The 18,791-nt window shown below is 43.1% G+C and overlaps 1 protein-coding gene across 9 annotated transcripts in view; it reads left to right on the forward strand.

The window, feature by feature from the left end:
• Positions 1-314: 314 nt before the first annotated feature.
• wnk3 (WNK lysine deficient protein kinase 3) overlaps positions 315-18,791 on the forward strand; it is a 35,346-nt gene continuing 16,869 nt past the window's right edge. For 6 of the 9 annotated variants that reach the window (XM_069526534.1, XM_069526537.1, XM_069526541.1 and 3 more), the window contains exons 1-4: positions 8,598-9,465; positions 17,383-17,555; positions 17,926-18,146; positions 18,550-18,707. In XM_069526534.1, the coding sequence (XP_069382635.1) occupies positions 8,740-9,465; positions 17,383-17,555; positions 17,926-18,146; positions 18,550-18,707 (1,278 nt within the window). In that variant the 5' untranslated portion in view covers positions 8,598-8,739. Of the gene's footprint in view, positions 873-8,313; positions 9,466-17,382; positions 17,556-17,925; positions 18,147-18,549; positions 18,708-18,791 lie in introns of those variants that run through there. The other 3 variants (XM_069526535.1, XM_069526543.1, XM_069526542.1) reach the window with 2 other exon arrangements.

Here is an 18,791-nt window from a genome sequence, read left to right on the forward strand (position 1 = left end):
TTATCTTATGTATCTTATCCTATCATGTTGTATCTTATCTAATTGTATCCTGTCTTATCTTATCATATTTTATTTTACTGCATGTTATCATGTCTTGTCGTATCTTATCTCATCTCATCTCAACAGTGGCAGCTGAAACTTCAGACGCTCTTGAACGCAGCACCACAGTCACGTAAGAAGCCGTTGGCTCCAGCATACGGGCTGTGGTGTAAACACGTAGCGCTGCTGCCCTCTTGCGGCGAAGCGGTTCAACTGCCATCCATTCAGGATGAAGATGGTGATGAAGAGGATGAAGATGATGAAGATAAGCCCTGTGGCAAGTGTCGGCTGATAGGCGGAGCGGCTCAGTCCACACGGGAACCTGCTGGAGGCCGCCGGAGCCGTGCGTTGTAAATTATGTACATAAGTGACTGACTGATATATTCGGGCTAACGCGTGGATGTTGCGGCCGCGCGGCGAGTCTGGAAATCGGTGAAGCAAACGACCCAAGCGTCGCTCGGACTGGAACACGTCCGCCAAGTGCCCCGCGCCCGTCTCCCCGCACACGCACCGGCCGAGGCTCGACGGCTCCGCTGGGGATCCTCACGCCGACTCCACCGCAAGAGAGCGAAGCCTGGATGAAATCTAACGAGGGAAACAAACGGACGAGTGTTTCTTCTCCAACGGGTTTATTTTTGTAAATGTATTTTTCATCAGAATCAACGGGTGTGGAGTCATTTTGTAGACAGAGCTCGTTGTGAATCTAACGGTTGTAAATAGCTGTAGGAATACAGAAGTGAGTTGTCCATAGCTGTCTGCTCTCACCGGCTGTTTTTTATTTTTTTATTTTTTAAACACATCTCCGGACCGACGAGCAACCATGTTGCATTGGGGTGAGTGATGTTTGTTGTTATTTTCTACCACAGATTGTAAACAGTCATTTTCGTTGATTTTGGCTTTGAATCAAAGGCTGTGATCACTCGCACATTATAATCACCATTTGCGAGTTTAATCTCCACTTGGTCTCTTATTGGCTGTTTATCGTCTCCTGTGGCAGCTTATTAATCTGAAATAAATCAAGTGAAATCACTCCAGTCAAGTGCAGAGCAGCTGGGCTGACTCACCGACAGACCCACAGACACCACACCGTCCATCCCCATCACCTGAACGGTGTGCTCATGGTCCCTGAAGACCAGGCAGGGTGGGTGGGTTTGAGGGGGGATTTGTTTGATTTGTGGTGGTCTCAGCCGTCTCAGACACCATGTTCTCGCCCTGCACTGTGACTGGACTCTGTGTCTTCCAGCGTTGGCATGGCGTTTATAGAGTCAGCTGAGCTGCATGCCAGCCAATAGCTGCACTTCATGGAGCCTGCACATCCAGGCACTACTGTGTTGTATATGCTGTAGCCTATAAATAACGTGCATTAATTGCATTTTGCTTCAGAGACACACAATGCTGTACGACCGGTCCCATCGTGGGGTCTTTGCTTTGAACAGTTGGCACAACATGTCCCCTATATGTAGCAAAACACATGAATTGATAGCTTTTTTACGATTGCTTATGGTGTCCATAAATTATGTATAACACTAAGCATAACCTCCTCAGCTCCTGTATTGATATTATATATACATAAGTAAAAACATTGCGTCTGATAGTCCCACTGAGAGCAATAGTGAGTTACTCAAAACATTAGAGAGGATGCTTCCTCTTCTGAAAACAGCTGACAGCTGATAAACGACTAAAATCAACACTCTGCTGATCTCCGGCTTTTCCATCGTCCATAAAAGTTCACACGCCATTTATGGGAATGAAAGGAGATCAGTCGTTGATATGAGCTCCAGGAGAAGTTAAGCCACTTTAGTAACATGTAATCCTGATTCATCATTGGTTGATTAAGGTGCCGTCCTCTCTCACCTGGATTAGAGGGATCCTCTGGATCGGGCTGGTTCTGCTCACTGAGGGGAATAAAAGAGAACAAAAAAGGGGGAGTTAGATAACACATATGCTCTCTGTATCTCTCGCTCTCTTTCTCTCTTCTCTCAGGGAACAGTACTCTGTGTGTGCTACCTACAGTCCACTCTCCCATGCTTGACCTGGATTGGACAAAAGTCCTCGTTGTGTTTTTCAGCCTTGAGTTTCCCCTAATGGGAAGAGAACAGTAGTTGTGTGTTTGATTCTAGTGGCCAGCTTTTGATATTTTTCTCATCAGATTGCCAAAAAACGCTATTGAGACTAAAGACACACAGGGAAGCAGCATGTCCTCAACCAAGTCGTGAGGAGGGAGCAGTTAAGGAGCCGTCTTGATGTTATTATCCTCTCTTGTTCAAGTGCACCCACACTTTGATGCTTTTCAAGGTGAACCTTTCCATCTCCTCATTACAACATTTGCTTGTGACTTCCTTCTCTTCTTTCGCTGTGCACGTTGCACAGCTTGTCCTGAACCTTGTCATTCGTTCTAACAGTGCCTCCTGTTTTTTATTGTGACAGCAGCGCAGACAGAAAGTGTGTCCTTTGAAGGTTCACACCTGCCACTTACAGTCATGTGTCCTGCGGACAAGACGACGTGGCCTCGCTCAACAAATCCGCTCTTTGTTTTTAACCTGGTCAACAGCTGAGCCACAGATTTTAGAGGCAGTCCTGTGATGCTTGTCATTAGGCCCTTTTGAATTCGGGCCAGCAGCTGTCAGAACCTGCGGAACCTCTGCCCTGACTCCCCACATCACTCAGCCTCCATCTCTTCTTTAAAGCTCTGTGGGGCTGAATTGGAGAAAGTCTTGATAGATTAAAGCGGCACATTAATCATTTTGAGGAAGGTTGTTGTTGTGACAGGCATTGCTTTGAATATGGTTTAGACTCCTAGCAGCCAGCCCAGTAAATTCAACCAGACTTTTCTTATCTCTCAGTGCATCTGTTGAACCTTCATTGTCGGATTGTTTTGTAACAGAGCTCAGTTAGTGGAGTGATGAACAAAGGGTATTATGCAAACTATTTAGCTGGAAGCTACATGCATACTTCCTCATAATACTTGTTCTATCATGACTTTACTCCTGAGTTCTAGCTAACCTAAGTGCACCTTGTTGCACTCTTTATTAGACATATACATTTTGAAATGGCAAAATCCCCGGTTCCACCCCTTATCCTGAGTTGAATGGGTTCTTCCCTTAGGTTCCACTAAGGTTCCTGGAAATCTGTTCAGGTGTTTGTGTGTGATCTTGCTTACAAACAAACCAACCAACCAACAAAACAGACAGGGGTGAAAGGTAATGAATCAGAATCTGAAATTCAAGATTATCGTTGAAAAATTTTTGTGAATTTTAAACTAAAGATGTGACTAATGATTTTTTTCATCATCATCATTTATTTATTTCGATGAATCATTTCATCCACCTGTTTCAGAAAATGCCCATCACATTTCCACAATCTCTCATGCACGGACACTCACGTTACATTAGCAGAGTGTGTGTGTGTGTGTGTGTGTGTGTGTGTGTGTGTGTGTGTGTGTGTGTGTGTGTGTGTGTGTGTGTGTGCGTGCGTGCGTGCGTGCGTGCGTGCGTGCGTGCGCGCGCCACTGTCTCTGTGACACTGGACACAGCAACGGAAACTATTCCTATGTTAATGTAATCACCTTGTGTTTTCAGCCTTGTTCAACCACTAAAAGCATTCTCCCTCCTCTCCTCTCTCTCCTCTCCTCTCTCTCCGCTCTCTCCTCTCCTCTCTCTCCTCTCGCTCCTCTCCTCTTCTCTCCCTCCTCTCTCTCCTCTCCTCTCTCTCCTCTCCTCACCATGCACAACTGTAGCTGCTTTTGTTCAGGCAGAAATTTAGCTATAGTCACTGCTTTCATTCACACAAACATTGGCACATATTTTATCAGGCAAAATCCCACCCAGCCCCCTTTTTTGTCTGTGCCACCCCCCTCTCTTTATCTCCCTCTTGTTCTCTTTCACACACACATTTTTCCCACCCCTTCTGCTCGCCCCCCTCCATCTCTCCTTCCCTCTCGCTGTCTCTTTTTGAAACTCCGCTGTACGCTTGCTCCCACCGACTACAATCCCTTCCTGTCCCCCTCGCCACTTTTTATTCACTCTTTTCATCTGCATGTCCCCCTCAATTGCAAAAAATGCCACTGTCGGCGTGCACACACACACACACACACACACACAGACACACACACACCAAACAAGAGTCCCCTGCCTCTTCCTTTGTCTGCCTGCCTAATTTCGCAGCAGCAGTTTGGTTCCACTGGATTAATGTGTATATCCCCATAAAATTGCAGTGCATTTGATTTCTGTTGGTGCACTTTTTGTTTGTTTCTGATGTTGGGCCTCTCTCTCCTCGTCTTTGTGCACAAAAAAGTTCCAGCGAAAACAAACATGGCTTCCAGTGGATTTTCAGAATATAATAGAAATCAAATCCTTTGCAGTCGTGAAGCAGAGGTGTCACAATGATGTTCACTGCACATGTCTGAAATGGTTAGGCAGCTGCAGGTGTTCTCACCGTGCAGGAGCCTCACAGAAGCCTGGAGGGCAGGGAGAGTGCAGCACGTCATATGTTCAGTTCTCATGTATTACAGCAATGATGGAGGAGTTGGATGCTTCCTGGAGTCGTTTTGCTGCCACAGCGAGATCTCACAGTTTCAGCCACAGCGTAGGTTTTATCTACAACTTTGATTCACCACTATTGCCCACATGACCAGTTGCTTGGTCATTTGGCTGGTGTCAGGAAATTCCTCATGGCATTCTTTTATTGAAAGGGGACATGCTGTGTGGGTGCCAGTGAGGGTTTGCTTTTAATATATATATATGTGTGTGTGTGTGTTGGTCCATGTGTAAAAAAGAGTGAGATGGACAAAGAGAGAGAGAGAGAGAAAGCGAAATCCAGTTTGTTCGAAACCTGCTGGTGTGTGTCGATATCACACCATCTGTGTGTGTATGTGTGTGTGTGTGGGTGTGTATGTGTGTGTGTGGGTGTGTGAGTTTGTGTTTGAATGGGAGACTGGGCGGGTTTTAGAGACAGTGATGGGGTTGAACATGTTTGATGTACTGTGATAACCCTGTCCGGTATGTGGCTTTCATGGGAACTCCTTGCCCTGAGGACATTGGCAAATAAGCTTCTGTTTAAAGGGCAACTTCCCTCTCTTTATCGCCTGTTGTTTTTCCAATTTTATGCTCACCACATCCTGTTAGCCTTTACCTTTTGAGTCTCACTGTACACTACAGTACACCCCCTCTGGGTCACCCTAACACAAATGATTTTCGAGAACCTGAGCAGCCAAAGTTTCACATTGTACGTTTAACAACCCTCATGTTTGACAAAAACGCTATTTGATTTCATCATATTGAAGTCAGGTAAATGTGATGGGTATTTTTTATGTTACCTGTTAATTAACAGCTAACTTGATTGATCAAAATCACACTGTAACTGGAGATTTCAATATAAAGTATATCCAGAGTATCAGACCATCATGGCCTTAACATCAGGACGGCTGCTTAGTAATTTTGAACATGTGAATGAATATTGATTTGTCACATATATGATTAACTGAATCAGCTAAAACACACCCATCCGTTTGGTTATTTTATTTATGCATTTAGACATTTTTTCACCACAATTCACTGAAAAATACAAATTTAAAATTACAGTTTAATGTAACAGGTGACATCTGTGTCAATGGTTTCATAATTAGTTTTGTTAAATAGTGTTATGAGGTGTGGAGCGTGTTATGGGAGGCCATTAGCTTAATCCTAATTAAAATTGTTTCTCATAGCGTATGTCTGTGTCTCGGGAATGTTGCTTGACTAGAAACCTCTCCCGTTCCTCTGGAGCCTCTTAGCAGTTGGTCCATATCGGCCAATTGTGTTTTTAATTTGATTGACAGGTACTAGCATTGCATGTCAGACTCCTTTGCTTTGAGCCTGAAGAGACAGCAGGCCTGATGTGAGTGCTAATGACTGCAGCATTATAAAGGAGATAATAGCTCCTGTGGGCCACAAGACGAGCCCCTCGGTGGTCATGGTGGGCTTTACTCATTAAAATTGTAGAAAATGTCTAGACTTCATGCTGCAACTTTGACTGAGGCTCTCTGGCAGGGAGGAGCAAATATCAGGGGCCAAGACTGACTGTACTTGTGAATACCTTCATAGCTAAAAGCGCTGCAACCCGAGACAAGAGTCAGGGGGCTAAAAGTAGTGGTTCTTGACAATCCCACCTGGTCAGTAGTTAAATAGTATTTGTTGAGTTGTGAACTAATATGCAAATTGTCCTGAGGCCCAAACGCGACTGCAATTTTTACTTTTTCGTTAATGGCACCATTTCACTCCCAGGACAACTGGGTGCAGTGCAGCTTTTGTTGATGGTATGCATTAGCATCTTCTCTTCCTGTTCAGCTCCGTAATACATGGTGACTTTATTGCTTTTGCCAATCGTCTTTCAACCCTGTCTTGTATATACGAGCTCCAGAGTGACTTCAGACTCATTGGTGTCCTCCACAGATCACTGTCTGTCAGGAGGCAGAGGAGATATAACACCTGTATGAACATATGGCGAGTGATAGAGGACATGAGAAGATTGAGATGTCAAAAATGTCTCACTAGTACACACCCACATAAATCCAAACAGTGAGTGGGTCACGGTATTGCAGGAAGATTGCCATGTCACTGTGTTTAGTTTCACCTGCTGCTGGCAGAGGATGGTACTGAGGACCAATTTGAAACGGTCTCTTATCACCCAGCCTGGATGGTTGAGTGGGTGCACACTGAGTTACACTGTTGGCTCACGCCCGATCTGATGGTAATCATAATCGTAGTGTGTGTATTTATGAGCCCTTTGTTCTGGATGTGTGGCAGTCACTCTGCTACAGTTGGACAGTCCCCTCCTGTGTATGAATTATTCACACTCAACTGGCCTATAGTTCATCATCCATATTTAATGGTTGGGATCGTGTACTAAAAAACTGCAGCTTTCTGTTTACGAATGGAGCTGTTGAACACAACTTAAATCACAAGACCCTGATGAATGTGCTGAGGGCATGTGTTGACCAGGCTAGGTCGATATTCCCAGAAGACTCGAGTTTAAACATCAGATTTTAGCTCATCACAACAGCAAAGCTTTTGTTTGGCAGATAAAACAGGTTAAACGGTTGCTCTTTGATATGAGTTTTGAAATATTCTTATAAATACTGGTAGTAATTTCAGTAAATGTCGAAGACTGATTTATGCCTCTGAGTGAAGTTTGTGGAGTAAGGTCTCCTCAATGAGCAGAGAATGACACACACTTGATAAAGAGCAAACATATTTTACTAATCTGAGCAATAATCTGAATTTTAGGCGATGAAAAGTTATTAGAATTTTATGGAGCAAGTCTTAAAGAATTTTAGGTGGGTATTTGTTTATGTTAACAGCCATTTAATGCTGCATCTTTCGAGATTGAAATGAACGGATTTTTCGAGAACTGTTTTGGTTCATGCACAGTTTGTAATGTCTCCATGTATTCTAATTCATTCTTAACCATGCAGATATTACCACAGTGTAATATAACTACAAACAAGAGCAACGTGGTAAATATACTGATACGTGGGCCTCCAAACCCCCGGCTCATCAGCTTGGTTATAGAAACTCTATTCTGACTGCCTCTGCCTGTGTTTTGCGAGATCACATAGGGTTTTGAGGTTTATTCTCTTCTAAGCTACTTCACCTTACCTTCAACTATGGGGAAGTCCTACAAATATCTCTGTGATTCTGATATTTCGTCATCTTCCCTACAAACAGCCATTGAAAACATTTCTAGTGTCTCTGCGTTCTCTTTGCAAAAATGAGCAGTGTTTGGTCAGAGAAGAAAGAGCTGCTGAATCAGTTAGAACTCTTCTTCTCGACTGGAATGTTTCAGCTTTTCATGTCCTCCTGTCCAGTTTGATTTACTTTACTTCGGGCGACTGTGATGGTCCTGTTTTGAAGATTTATTTTGTGAAATTACAATTTGGCTCTCCCATTTCACATGTCTTTGGCTTGGGAAACGCACCGAACCCCAAATTGCCCCTGACAGCTGTGTGATTGATGTGTGATAGAGAAAATGATGCACATAGATTTACTGAAGGAGTGTGTGTGTGTGTGAGTGTGTGAATGGCAAAACTGTACTATAAAGTGCTATTAGTGGTCATCGAGACACAGTGAAACACTAAATAAATACATATCATTTACAAGGCACCCTCTGACCTATTTAAATACAAACAGTGTCTGTCTTGCATTCTCATAGAGAGAGCGAAAATTTAAATTAAAATCACAGCCACTCTCTCCTTTGACTGTCTGAATATTAATGCAATGTTTTGCTTGTGTCTTGCAGGGTTCACTTGAAGATTTTCACACAACAGTGAAAGAAAAGTGCTGCAGCTCTCCCAACAGTCAAAACTCCTGGGAGCTGGGAGACACGTGGTCCTCTTTAATTTGTGCTGCATCTAAGTGGGCTCTGAAGAACATGTAGGAAATGTTGAGGAGGACAGTGAGGACAGAAACTATTCTCCAGCAGCTGTGGTCTAACCCTCCTGTGCTACGGTAAATCATCAAAGAAGAGGAGAGAGATAAAAGGAGAAGGGTCAGTAGTTTGACTAGGGGAAGGCTTCAGGCATTGACAGCACTGGAAGGACTGCCTGTGAGACTAGAAGGGGTGAGTGGGTGACCACAGAAGGAGAGAGACGGGGACTGACGGAGGAGCAAAGGTTTGGAGGAGGCGGAGGAGGAGGTCCAGGAGGGGTGGGAAAGGCCCTTCCCCATGGCTACTGACCCAGGAGAGCCCACAGGCACTGAGGACTCCTCAGAGAAACCTGATGGACATAGAAAAGAGGACACGGAGCAGGAGGGCAGGGACAATCATAAGTGGGAGAGGACACAGAGCACACCCTCAGACCTCTCCTCTTCCAAGACTCCAGGCAGGGAAGCGAAAGGAGGAGATGATGGAGGGATCCAAGGAGGAGGAGGACGAGGGGAAGCCAGCCAGGAGAGAGAGGAGACCACGCTCAAACCAATTTCACTCTCCACACGCTCCTTGTCAGTCGACACTGGTCAGAAACAACTGAGGAGGGAGAAGCGTTTTTTCAGGAAGAGCGTTGAGATTTGTGAGGAGGACGATGAGTTGGAGGTGCCCCCTGAGGCACCCCACAGTGCCCCACACCTGGAGCTGCGTTCCTTAGACTCAGTATTCACCAGCAGTGCCCAAAAGCAAGGGGCTGATTTGACCTGCACTGCACTTGGCAATGACCCATCTTGTGCCAGCTCCAGCCAGGAGCCTGGAAAAGATGCTCCTTCCTCCACAGCCACCCAGAGGGTGAAGGAAAGGGACCGTGAGCTGGAAGAGGAAGCAGAGATGAAGGCTGTGGCTACCTCTCCTGGAGGAAGGTTCCTCAAGTTTGACATAGAACTGGGCAGAGGAGCCTTCAAAACTGTTTATAAAGGCCTAGACACTGAGACCTGGGTGGAGGTGGCTTGGTGTGAACTCCAGGTAAGAAAAACTCTTCAATTGTAATTTCTGATGTAGCTGGTATAATAAACTGAAGATGAAATAATCCTCAAATTATCAATCCACATAAATTATCCAGATGTCGTGAAAGTTGAATGGAAATACTCTATGTGAACAAATAATATATCCAATTAGTGTGCTGCAGTGAACTTTAAACCCAGCGATGTGCTTTTGAAGTGAATATCATTAGATGTGTCCCAGGAGCCCTTTCTCTTGAAATCTGGGAATCTCAGCATCTCGTTGTCTGTTTGTTATTCATACTGTGAGATAGCAGTTCAGTGGAGACCAGGGTGAAAAGGAGGAGCATGGCTTGTAGTTGAGTGACAACACAAAGTGAAAATGGAGGCTTTGCTTTTCTAGGGCTGTTATAAATAATGGAATTGAAGGCTGGAAGCAGTTCTTGTTGTTGTAAGAGGATATCCTATGTTACATTCAGCATTTCCTGCAATTGCCTGAATTCATTCATAAAATGTAAGGGGACTATTCATTTTAAGGGGATCTTATTAATGACACTGTAGTTTAGGTTAAGGGTTTGAAATCAGGAAAGGGTCTCCTCATTAACCAGGATTACGGTCTCCTCATTGCTCTTGAGAATCAACATCTTGTTTACATATGTTTCTCTATGCTTGGTTACTTGATAGAAAATAGCTTTTGAACAAGCATATTGTGTCATCAATCAAGCAGTTGAACAAGTTTTGAAATAAGAAGTTATTGTTCCAACAAACTAAACAGTGCATGGCACTGCCTCCTCTTGGAAATAGAAATAGTCATGTGAAAAGGAGGCTCTGAATGAGGCATATTATGTGAGCGCAGAACAAATGTAGGTGTAACTACAGCAAACATCCATGTAACAAACCCTCTGTCACATTATTGCAGTAGGAGGAATATAATATAGTATGATGCACGTTTTATACCAGAGCACTGCCGTGTTCATTATGCTCGGACGTAATGGGAAACATTGTTAGATGGTGCAGATTCAACATGTGGTGGGAGACAGACTTGTGGAGGAGAGTAGCAACGCATCCCTCTGACTCTTGGCCCCACAATAGAAAGCAGTGTTATGCTAAGCCCTCTGATTTGACTGCTGGCTTTGTGTGAGAAAAGTCAGTCATGTGTTTGGTTTGGAGCTAATTCCCAAAACAAGAGCCTTGGCTAATCCTTGAGATCAGGCTCTGTCTGTTGGACTAACAAGCAGCAGGCACGTCCCCAACACCTTTTCTGGTCCAACATGTAGTGAATCAGCCTCACATCAGCAGTCGGGCTCCGGTGACGGTATCTTACATTGCCAAAGATCCCCACCAGACAGTCCTCTTTCAACTTTGCTTTATTTTGCCTTGACTCAGTAGTGTGAGCAAACCTGAGCATGTAAAACAAGTGAAAAGTGATTAGGCTTAAGCTGATTGTCGCACCCATATTGCATCTGCAATATCCAATTTTCTCTCCACAAATGCTTTGGGTCAAACTAAATCCCACATTTTGTACTTGCTATCGCATTAGCCATCATGGAGCACGAGGACATTAATGGAATATCTGGGACATCAATTAGTCAAACTCATTTAATTGTGTAATTATATTCCATCAAAAACAAATGCACATGACACCGGACAAGAGCAACAAGAAGGGCGTGCGAGATAGAAAAGAGCCACAGGGGGTGATGGTGAGAGAGACACAGAGAGAGACGATGAGCAAAACAGAAGATTACCGTGGCATCCCTCCTGCTGAGCAATCATTTAGCTAATGCTAAGTTACCACATGCAGGGAAAACACATGAACACACACACACAGAGCACGTTGGCTTGGTCAGACACCTATTGATAGATCCAGTGCAGGAATCTTGTCACTCCACTTCACCAAAGCTTGTACATAGGCTGGAGAATAGTGATCAGAATAATAATGATAGGATATAATTAGCTCTCTGTGTTAATAATGATAGAATTGATGCAAGCACTAATTTGTCCTGCTGGTGAAGGGTTTTTAGTGATGGACAGGTTTTTTAAGACAGTGCAGGGTAGATGAATCTCAGTTAAGGATGATTATCTTGTCTACTTTTACCTCTGCCAAGGAGGTTATGTTTTCAACCCTGTCCGTTTGTTTGTTATACATTTCACTGTTTTCCCAGGAAGTTATTCATGGATCTCAAAGAAAAAGATCAGGCACATTTAGGAAACTAATATCTGCAAAGTGTGTGTAATTTGGTGCAGCTTGATTGAATTTAAGGTATAGGGCTTTGGTGAGGGTATGTGCTTTACTGAGTGCCATTCTTGTTGTAATTGTCGTGAAAGACATACAACTGTATAATAGTTTTTTAAGTTAACACAATTCTTCACATTCTTGTTATTCTGAAAAACAGTCTGGTTAAAATTACAGGTCATATTATTTAAACTGCAGACACAGAGGAGCTGTGCGTGTTCCATAATGATATAGGATGATTTGCAATATATAGCCAACAGTTTGATGCTATCCCCACTATCCTGTGAGACTGCAGCCTGGGAGCACCTAGTTCCTCTCCTCATTTGTCCAAATAGAGAGGAAGTCAGGGGATTAGCTCTCCAAATGTAGCTTGAAAGAATGGGTAATTAAAGTTCACAGTGTGGACACCATGTCTCTTCCTTTCTCCCCATTTCCCTGTGAATTTCTCACCTAAAAGGGCAGGGCTATATCTCCCCTGCTGGTTCATCACCATCCGTCACCCAAAGTAGATGTTTTTATGTCTTGTGTATATGTATTATATTTCTGTGTGCGAACTGTTGCTCCCTGTCCGTCTGTGTCAACATGACACTGTATGCCCACCACCCTCTCTCTCTCTCTCTCTCTCTCTCCGTCTCACTTGTCCTCCCTCTCTACCTCCATCTCTCCTCCATCACTTTTTGTCTGTGTGAGTGAGCATGCAGAGTGATCCAGGGAGTTAATTACAGTGGGTGCCTGTCAGGCGGGAACAAAAACCTTGCACAGACAGCACAACTCGGGCGGCAGAAACCAGACTGGTTCAACCCAGTCATCCCAGACCGTCCCTGCCCAGCCCGGCTCAGCCTGGCTCAGCCCAGCCACACTCACAGAACTATAAACACAAGGGCAGCATTCAGATCTGAATTAGTACACTGCCGACGGTGGCCATGATGATTACAACCTTAAACATTTAAAATATATTCTGACAGCATTTTAGTTTTTGTCTGCAGGTAAATGTAAGCGTAGGATACTGACTGCTACAAACACCACGCAGTGCTCCTCAGTGAGAACACTGATCCTTACTAAGAGCACCTGACACCTCGAGCTCTGACATAGCTGAGAGTTGTATTAATATTAGATTTCACCTCTGACAGAGTTGAGGCCACTTGTTCTCCTTTATAAAGTTGAGACCCCCTGTTTGACAGCTGATATGATAATTTAGCCATTCACAAAGTTGAGAGATTATCTCTGGCTGCGCCAACCGTCTGCCACATATTAGAAGTAATAGATGTTTAGAGAACTGTATTATTTGCTTTAAATCTTTATACAAGTAGTTTTTCTATTCATAATTCTTTGGCTGAAACAAACAACATCAGTAAAGGATTAACTTGATTACTTCTCATAATGAAATACCAGTCGGCTTAGGCCAGGAAAAGCAGAGGCAGACTATTTATGGTTGACTAAAATTAGTGGAGGCCACATTGAATCAAGACTACAGCTGACTAGACCCGGATGGAATTGATCCAACCAAACTGACTAGACACATGTTCAGCTAGGGCACTAACAGTTGGCAAGTATCCCTTGGGCTGTGTCCTCCCATCACAATGTTCATTACCCAACCGCTAACAGAGATTCAATTCCTATTGAATGTTTGAAACATTGACCACACAACACACAAGCATTTACTGTATAGCCTAATCCAAATTCAATACATTGTGAGCACTTGTGATATGATTATCATCTGAGCCCTCTGAAGCTCCTTTTAGGATATTTGCAAAGTGGAACTGATATCCTGTAATCCATGTCCATGTAGAAAAATGTGTATTCACACTTTAACTGACTTGGTTTCCATGGTGTCTTGGACCTGCCATAGCTCAGATGTAGTTTATCATCTAGTTAGACAGCTATATTAAAGCAGCGAAGTTGCCTAGACCTATGTGCAACACAGGCGCCACAGCTATAAAACATACACCAACATGTAACCCCCTGCTAACAAGTGGCCTCCTTTAGAGAAATTGCTTGTGTATTGTATTGGTTACAAGGATCTAAAGAGTTTGTTGAACTTGGCCCACTGGCCTGAGGTTTTAATCCGATATGCAGGCCAGCCCTTTTCCAGCGATATATCTTGTTAGTCTGAGCTGTTGTAGCTTACAGTAATCTAATCCTAGCCACCCGCCACCTCAGATTTTCAGGCACTGACATGCTTACACCCACACTGTAGGGCAACACATGCTACATACACCCTCATAGAAGGTCAAATATCTATTGAACGCAAGAATAATAATCCCCTACGTGTTGATAGTGCCCTAAACCAACCTTATTTTTCCCACTGCAGCTAAGGCATGCTCCTCCTTTAGAGAAACATGTTATCTTGTGTAGTTAGTGTGATATATGATACTCATGCATGTGTTTGCCAGAATAGACATTTTAGGACTCACATGCTTTGGCCCTCGTGACCCCAGCCTTACCATCTCCTAAATGTGCTTTGCAAGCCATATCCTGTCCATTTCCCAATGTGTTTTATGAGGCTACTTAACCTTCAGCTTGACTTTCTGCTTTACCAGATGTCAGATCCAAAAAAATCACATACAAACAACTTAGGTCTAACTCTGTTTACCAGGTCGTAGTACCCAGAGGCCTTCCATAGGCTTCTGTGTAACAGCAGCATTGCATGACCAATCTGACTATATGCTGGTGTGGGCAAAATAACAGGAACACAAAATACAATGTAATCAATTACAACAGTTACAAATATCATACAATGCAAACTACCTATATAAAATGTATAATGTTCAGAATTGTATCAAAAGGGTGTTTCTGTTTTGTATGAGTTTTCTGATGTTGTGAGGTGTTTGTGATTTGTCCACGATATGTAGCTCCATCTGGATCCATACCAAATTTCACCTCTCCATACAGTAAATATTAGCACTCTGCACATTAAATATACTTAATACATTTTCTCATAAAGATCTCTACTTCTAGAGATATTCATAAAAATGTTGAAAGATGTAATTGCAAAGTTAAAGAAAGTCATGGGTTCTTTCCCGTCACATACCGCAGAAAAATCAATACAAACCAACAATCAAACAGGCAGGGGTGAAAAACTTCCTGCGAGGTGGTTAAAATGTATATATATTTGAACATCTAAAACAATCACAACTCAAATTTAATATCATCTTGGAACACGTCAAATTTTCTAGTGCTGTTGAATACGTAAAACTTTACATTTTTGCCTTTGCAGAGGCTCATATGGCCATGAAAATATACAATTCAATCTGTGTAGTTGAAGAGGAAGTGGCTCATTGCAAACCCAGCAAGTGCATGTGAGGGCGAAACCCACACTGGTTGTTTATCATTTTTATGGAAGTTGTCCACCCACTCTGCTTAGAGCCAAGTGCATGTAGAGTCATGAGTATTTGTCTGGATAACAGTCTGTAATTAAACCAAGTAACTAATTTACAATAACTAACAATCATTTTGGCATCTACATACTTATATGCATAATTTTTGGAAGTAGTAAATATTATTTTTTCATTATTCTGCTATGTGTTACAAATATTATTTGGTTAAGCTGCAGCAGTTCAGAGGAGGAAAAAGCAGACAAGTCACATCAGAGCCATCACATATGTTTTTATTCATTCAAGTGTCTGGTCTGTCCCACTTTCTCTTGTGGTGGTTATGTCCCATTTTGATTTGTCAGATTTGTGTCTTTGTCTTTGCTGTTGTACCAACAGGATATATTTACAGCTTCAGTTTATTACCATCATTCCCAAGAGTTGATTGAGTATTCAGTTATCACAGATGTCAGATAACAGCAGTAATGGTCCTGCACTGAGTGTATTTAGTAGTCTTGGCAATGGGAAGAGGGTACGACTGTTAATGACAGAGATGCTGTTGTTGTGCCTCTGTTTGTGTGAACATGGGTGTGTATGTGCATGCGTTTGGGTGTGTTTGCAGTGGGGAATAAGTTTGGGTGAGTCTGTCTAGACACAATCTCACTAACTGAACTCTTTGTGACCCTTGCTGCCCCTAAGGCTGTCTGATACGACACTCAGTGCAGTGGGAGACACAATAGACGCTGAGAAGGCAGCAGACAGGGACACGGAGGCAGTGCTCGGCCTCACACCGTGCCAGACAGTGATGCTCTGACAGTGGAGTGAGACAGAAGCAGCACTCCCTGACAAAACAACCCGCATCAGAGAAGAAGACTCTTGCAATATTGACTGGCAGCCTTTAAACTATAAGCACAGACAGAAACACCTGCTCATGGTCAGGTACACACATACAAATACCTCAGAATGCATGCACGTAATAACATGATGCAGTTGGTGTTACAACCCAGACTGGGCAACTTATTCTTAGCCATAACCGTGAGGAGGAGGTGCAGCCTTTTTGTTGATGCTTCCCTGTTGAGATGCCTCCCATCTGGAGATATAGTCCACCAGTACTTCCAGAAAAGGACACAGAGCCAGTATAGACACAGAGAGTAGAAGATGAAACACAAACACAAGGAGGAAGAGGCCCAGACAGAAAGCCAAGGCTACAAAAAAAAAACATAGCACATATATGTAGATAGAGGCATTTGCATATATTATGAAAATCTGTTTATCTACAAACAAATATCTGCAGTACACCACCTCCCTTTGGGGAGTTCCGCGCAAAGCAAAAGGCTCAACATCAATGGAATCGATCAATGGAAAGCCAGTGTTATGATGACACTATTTATAGTGAGGTTTTGTCTGTGGCTGCCGTTGGACTTATACGGACAGATATTCAGTCAGACATGCTTTGTTTTTTCTTTCCTTATATTTTACTTTCACATTAATAGTTACCTTAAGGATACATGTTGTCAAATACAGACCCCTGGCAATAAAGTCTTTAACACTCTTCAGCTCCATCGAATAATTCCCCCTCCAATAGCAGGTCGCAAGGTCAACAAAGGTCAAAAGACCACAGACCTGAGATGTTTGTGCTCTGTACACATGGAAATAGCAGGTAAAGCAGTTGCTTGTGACAAGTCTAAAAATACACACTGACCTAATTGAGCCAGTCAGGACGATAGGATGCTTTCATTATCTCCATCGTGTTTTATTCTTATGAACATTATATCACATGAATATTCATAAACTCTGTTTCCTATTGACTTTATATTCAGTTAATTTGAAGACCTGACAAATTGTTATCTAAGCATAGCATATGTTACTGATGGGAGCACTGTACTGTGGATTTAGGAAAACTGAGAAATAGGGGAGAAACAACAGACATAATTACAAGATGTGAATTATTTTATACAACAGAGCGCCTTCCCTATATATATATATATATATATATATATATATATTTATTTATATACCTTGCGTGAGTGCAGCTCTTATAAATAACCTATGCACCAGTGTTTAACAGAGGGATTATTGAATGGCTCTCTCTGTTCCTGAGGGATCCCGCTCGTGCCAGTGATTAGATTTCTGCTGTGTCCATTCTTTCCACCATACTGGGGATCTGTGGTAGATGCAGTAAAATGTGTTTTATAAATCTATGGTTAGGGTGTTGTCTCAGCATTGCTGCTAACTGTATGTTGCCAGTACCATCTAGTGGCAGCAGGTGTTACTGGCATCATGGCTGTGGGCTGTCAGGTGGCTGATGTTCTGGGGAATAGAATCATGTAGCAGAGGTTTTGTTCTGCTTGCAGTTCACATACATGCCATTAAACCTGGTTTTTATCTCTCACGTCAGGACCGCAAACTGACCAAGGTGGAGCAGCAACGCTTCAAGGAGGAGGCCGAGATGCTGAAGGGGCTTCAGCACCCCAACATCGTCCGCTTCTATGATTCCTGGGAGTCTGTGCTGCGTGGCAAGAAGTGCATTGTACTGGTCACTGAACTCATGACTTCAGGAACACTCAAAACGTAAGCACAACCTCCTCATTTTTACTCATCGTCACTCAATGACAGCTCACCATTATTTTATTATTTTATTGAGTTGCTGTGTCATTTGTTTCAAAAAGAAACCTTGGGCCTTAGTGTCTGACTAACATGAAGTTCTTTTAATCCACCTATACCTTTCTGTATTTACCAGATCATAGCACCCACTACTTTGATATGGTATATTAAATATACTTTAAAAAACAAACTGACTGTACTGATTTATTATGTAAATTTTGTACAACATAATGTAATCAAAGTGAATATGCACGACCAGTTATCATGAATCATTTTCTATCATTGGTTGACCACAGTATTCTCTTTGATTTTGACAGTTCTTTATCTCTCTGCACAGGTACCTTAAGCGCTTTAAGGTGATGAAACCTAAGGTCCTGAGGAGTTGGTGCAGGCAAATTCTGAAGGGCCTTCACTTCCTTCACACCAGGACTCCTCCAATCGTCCACCGGGACCTCAAATGTGACAACATCTTCATAACAGGCCCCACAGGTTCAGTCAAGATAGGTGACCTCGGACTGGCCACTCTGATGAGGACCTCCTTTGCCAAGAGTGTCATAGGTACGCCACATAAGCCAAGCAATCACTTTGGAGAGTAATGCCAGGCATATAGTCGCTACATCAGCAAACAGAGTCAGGGCCTATAAAAATACTTTCCTCAGCTCAGTACAGATGTTTACAGCGTGTCTGGGATAATAGAAGAAGTCACTCTAAATTCCATGTGGGTAGCACTTACTGTAAACAGAAACCACTAATGAGAACTTGGATCTGTGAGCCAACTTAAGCAGTGCACCCCGAGTTCCATTTTGTTCAATAAAGTTTTAACTCGGGAAGCAAGAGCCGTAGACAGGAAGCTTTAACTGAGATTCAAGTTATCCATCCACTTTGGGGCCTTTCCGGTGGTGAAGTGGTGTAGAGCTGTTCTGTTTGTTATTGACTGTGAAACATCATCTGGTCTGCACAGGAACACCTGAGTTCATGGCTCCAGAGATGTATGAGGAGCACTATGATGAGTCTGTGGATGTTTACGCCTTTGGGATGTGCATGCTGGAGATGGCGACGTCAGAGTATCCCTACTCTGAGTGCCAAAACGCAGCTCAGATCTATCGCAAAGTCACAAGCGTGAGTGTCTTTAACTCAATCACTCAGCAGATCTGTGGTAATGACACATGTAGACCTAATTATTTTCTATATTTTTTATCACAC

The sequence above is a fragment of the Paralichthys olivaceus genome, chromosome 6, assembly GCF_024713975.1.
Source record: "Paralichthys olivaceus isolate ysfri-2021 chromosome 6, ASM2471397v2, whole genome shotgun sequence".
NCBI classification, from domain to species: domain Eukaryota; kingdom Metazoa; phylum Chordata; class Actinopteri; order Pleuronectiformes; family Paralichthyidae; genus Paralichthys; species Paralichthys olivaceus.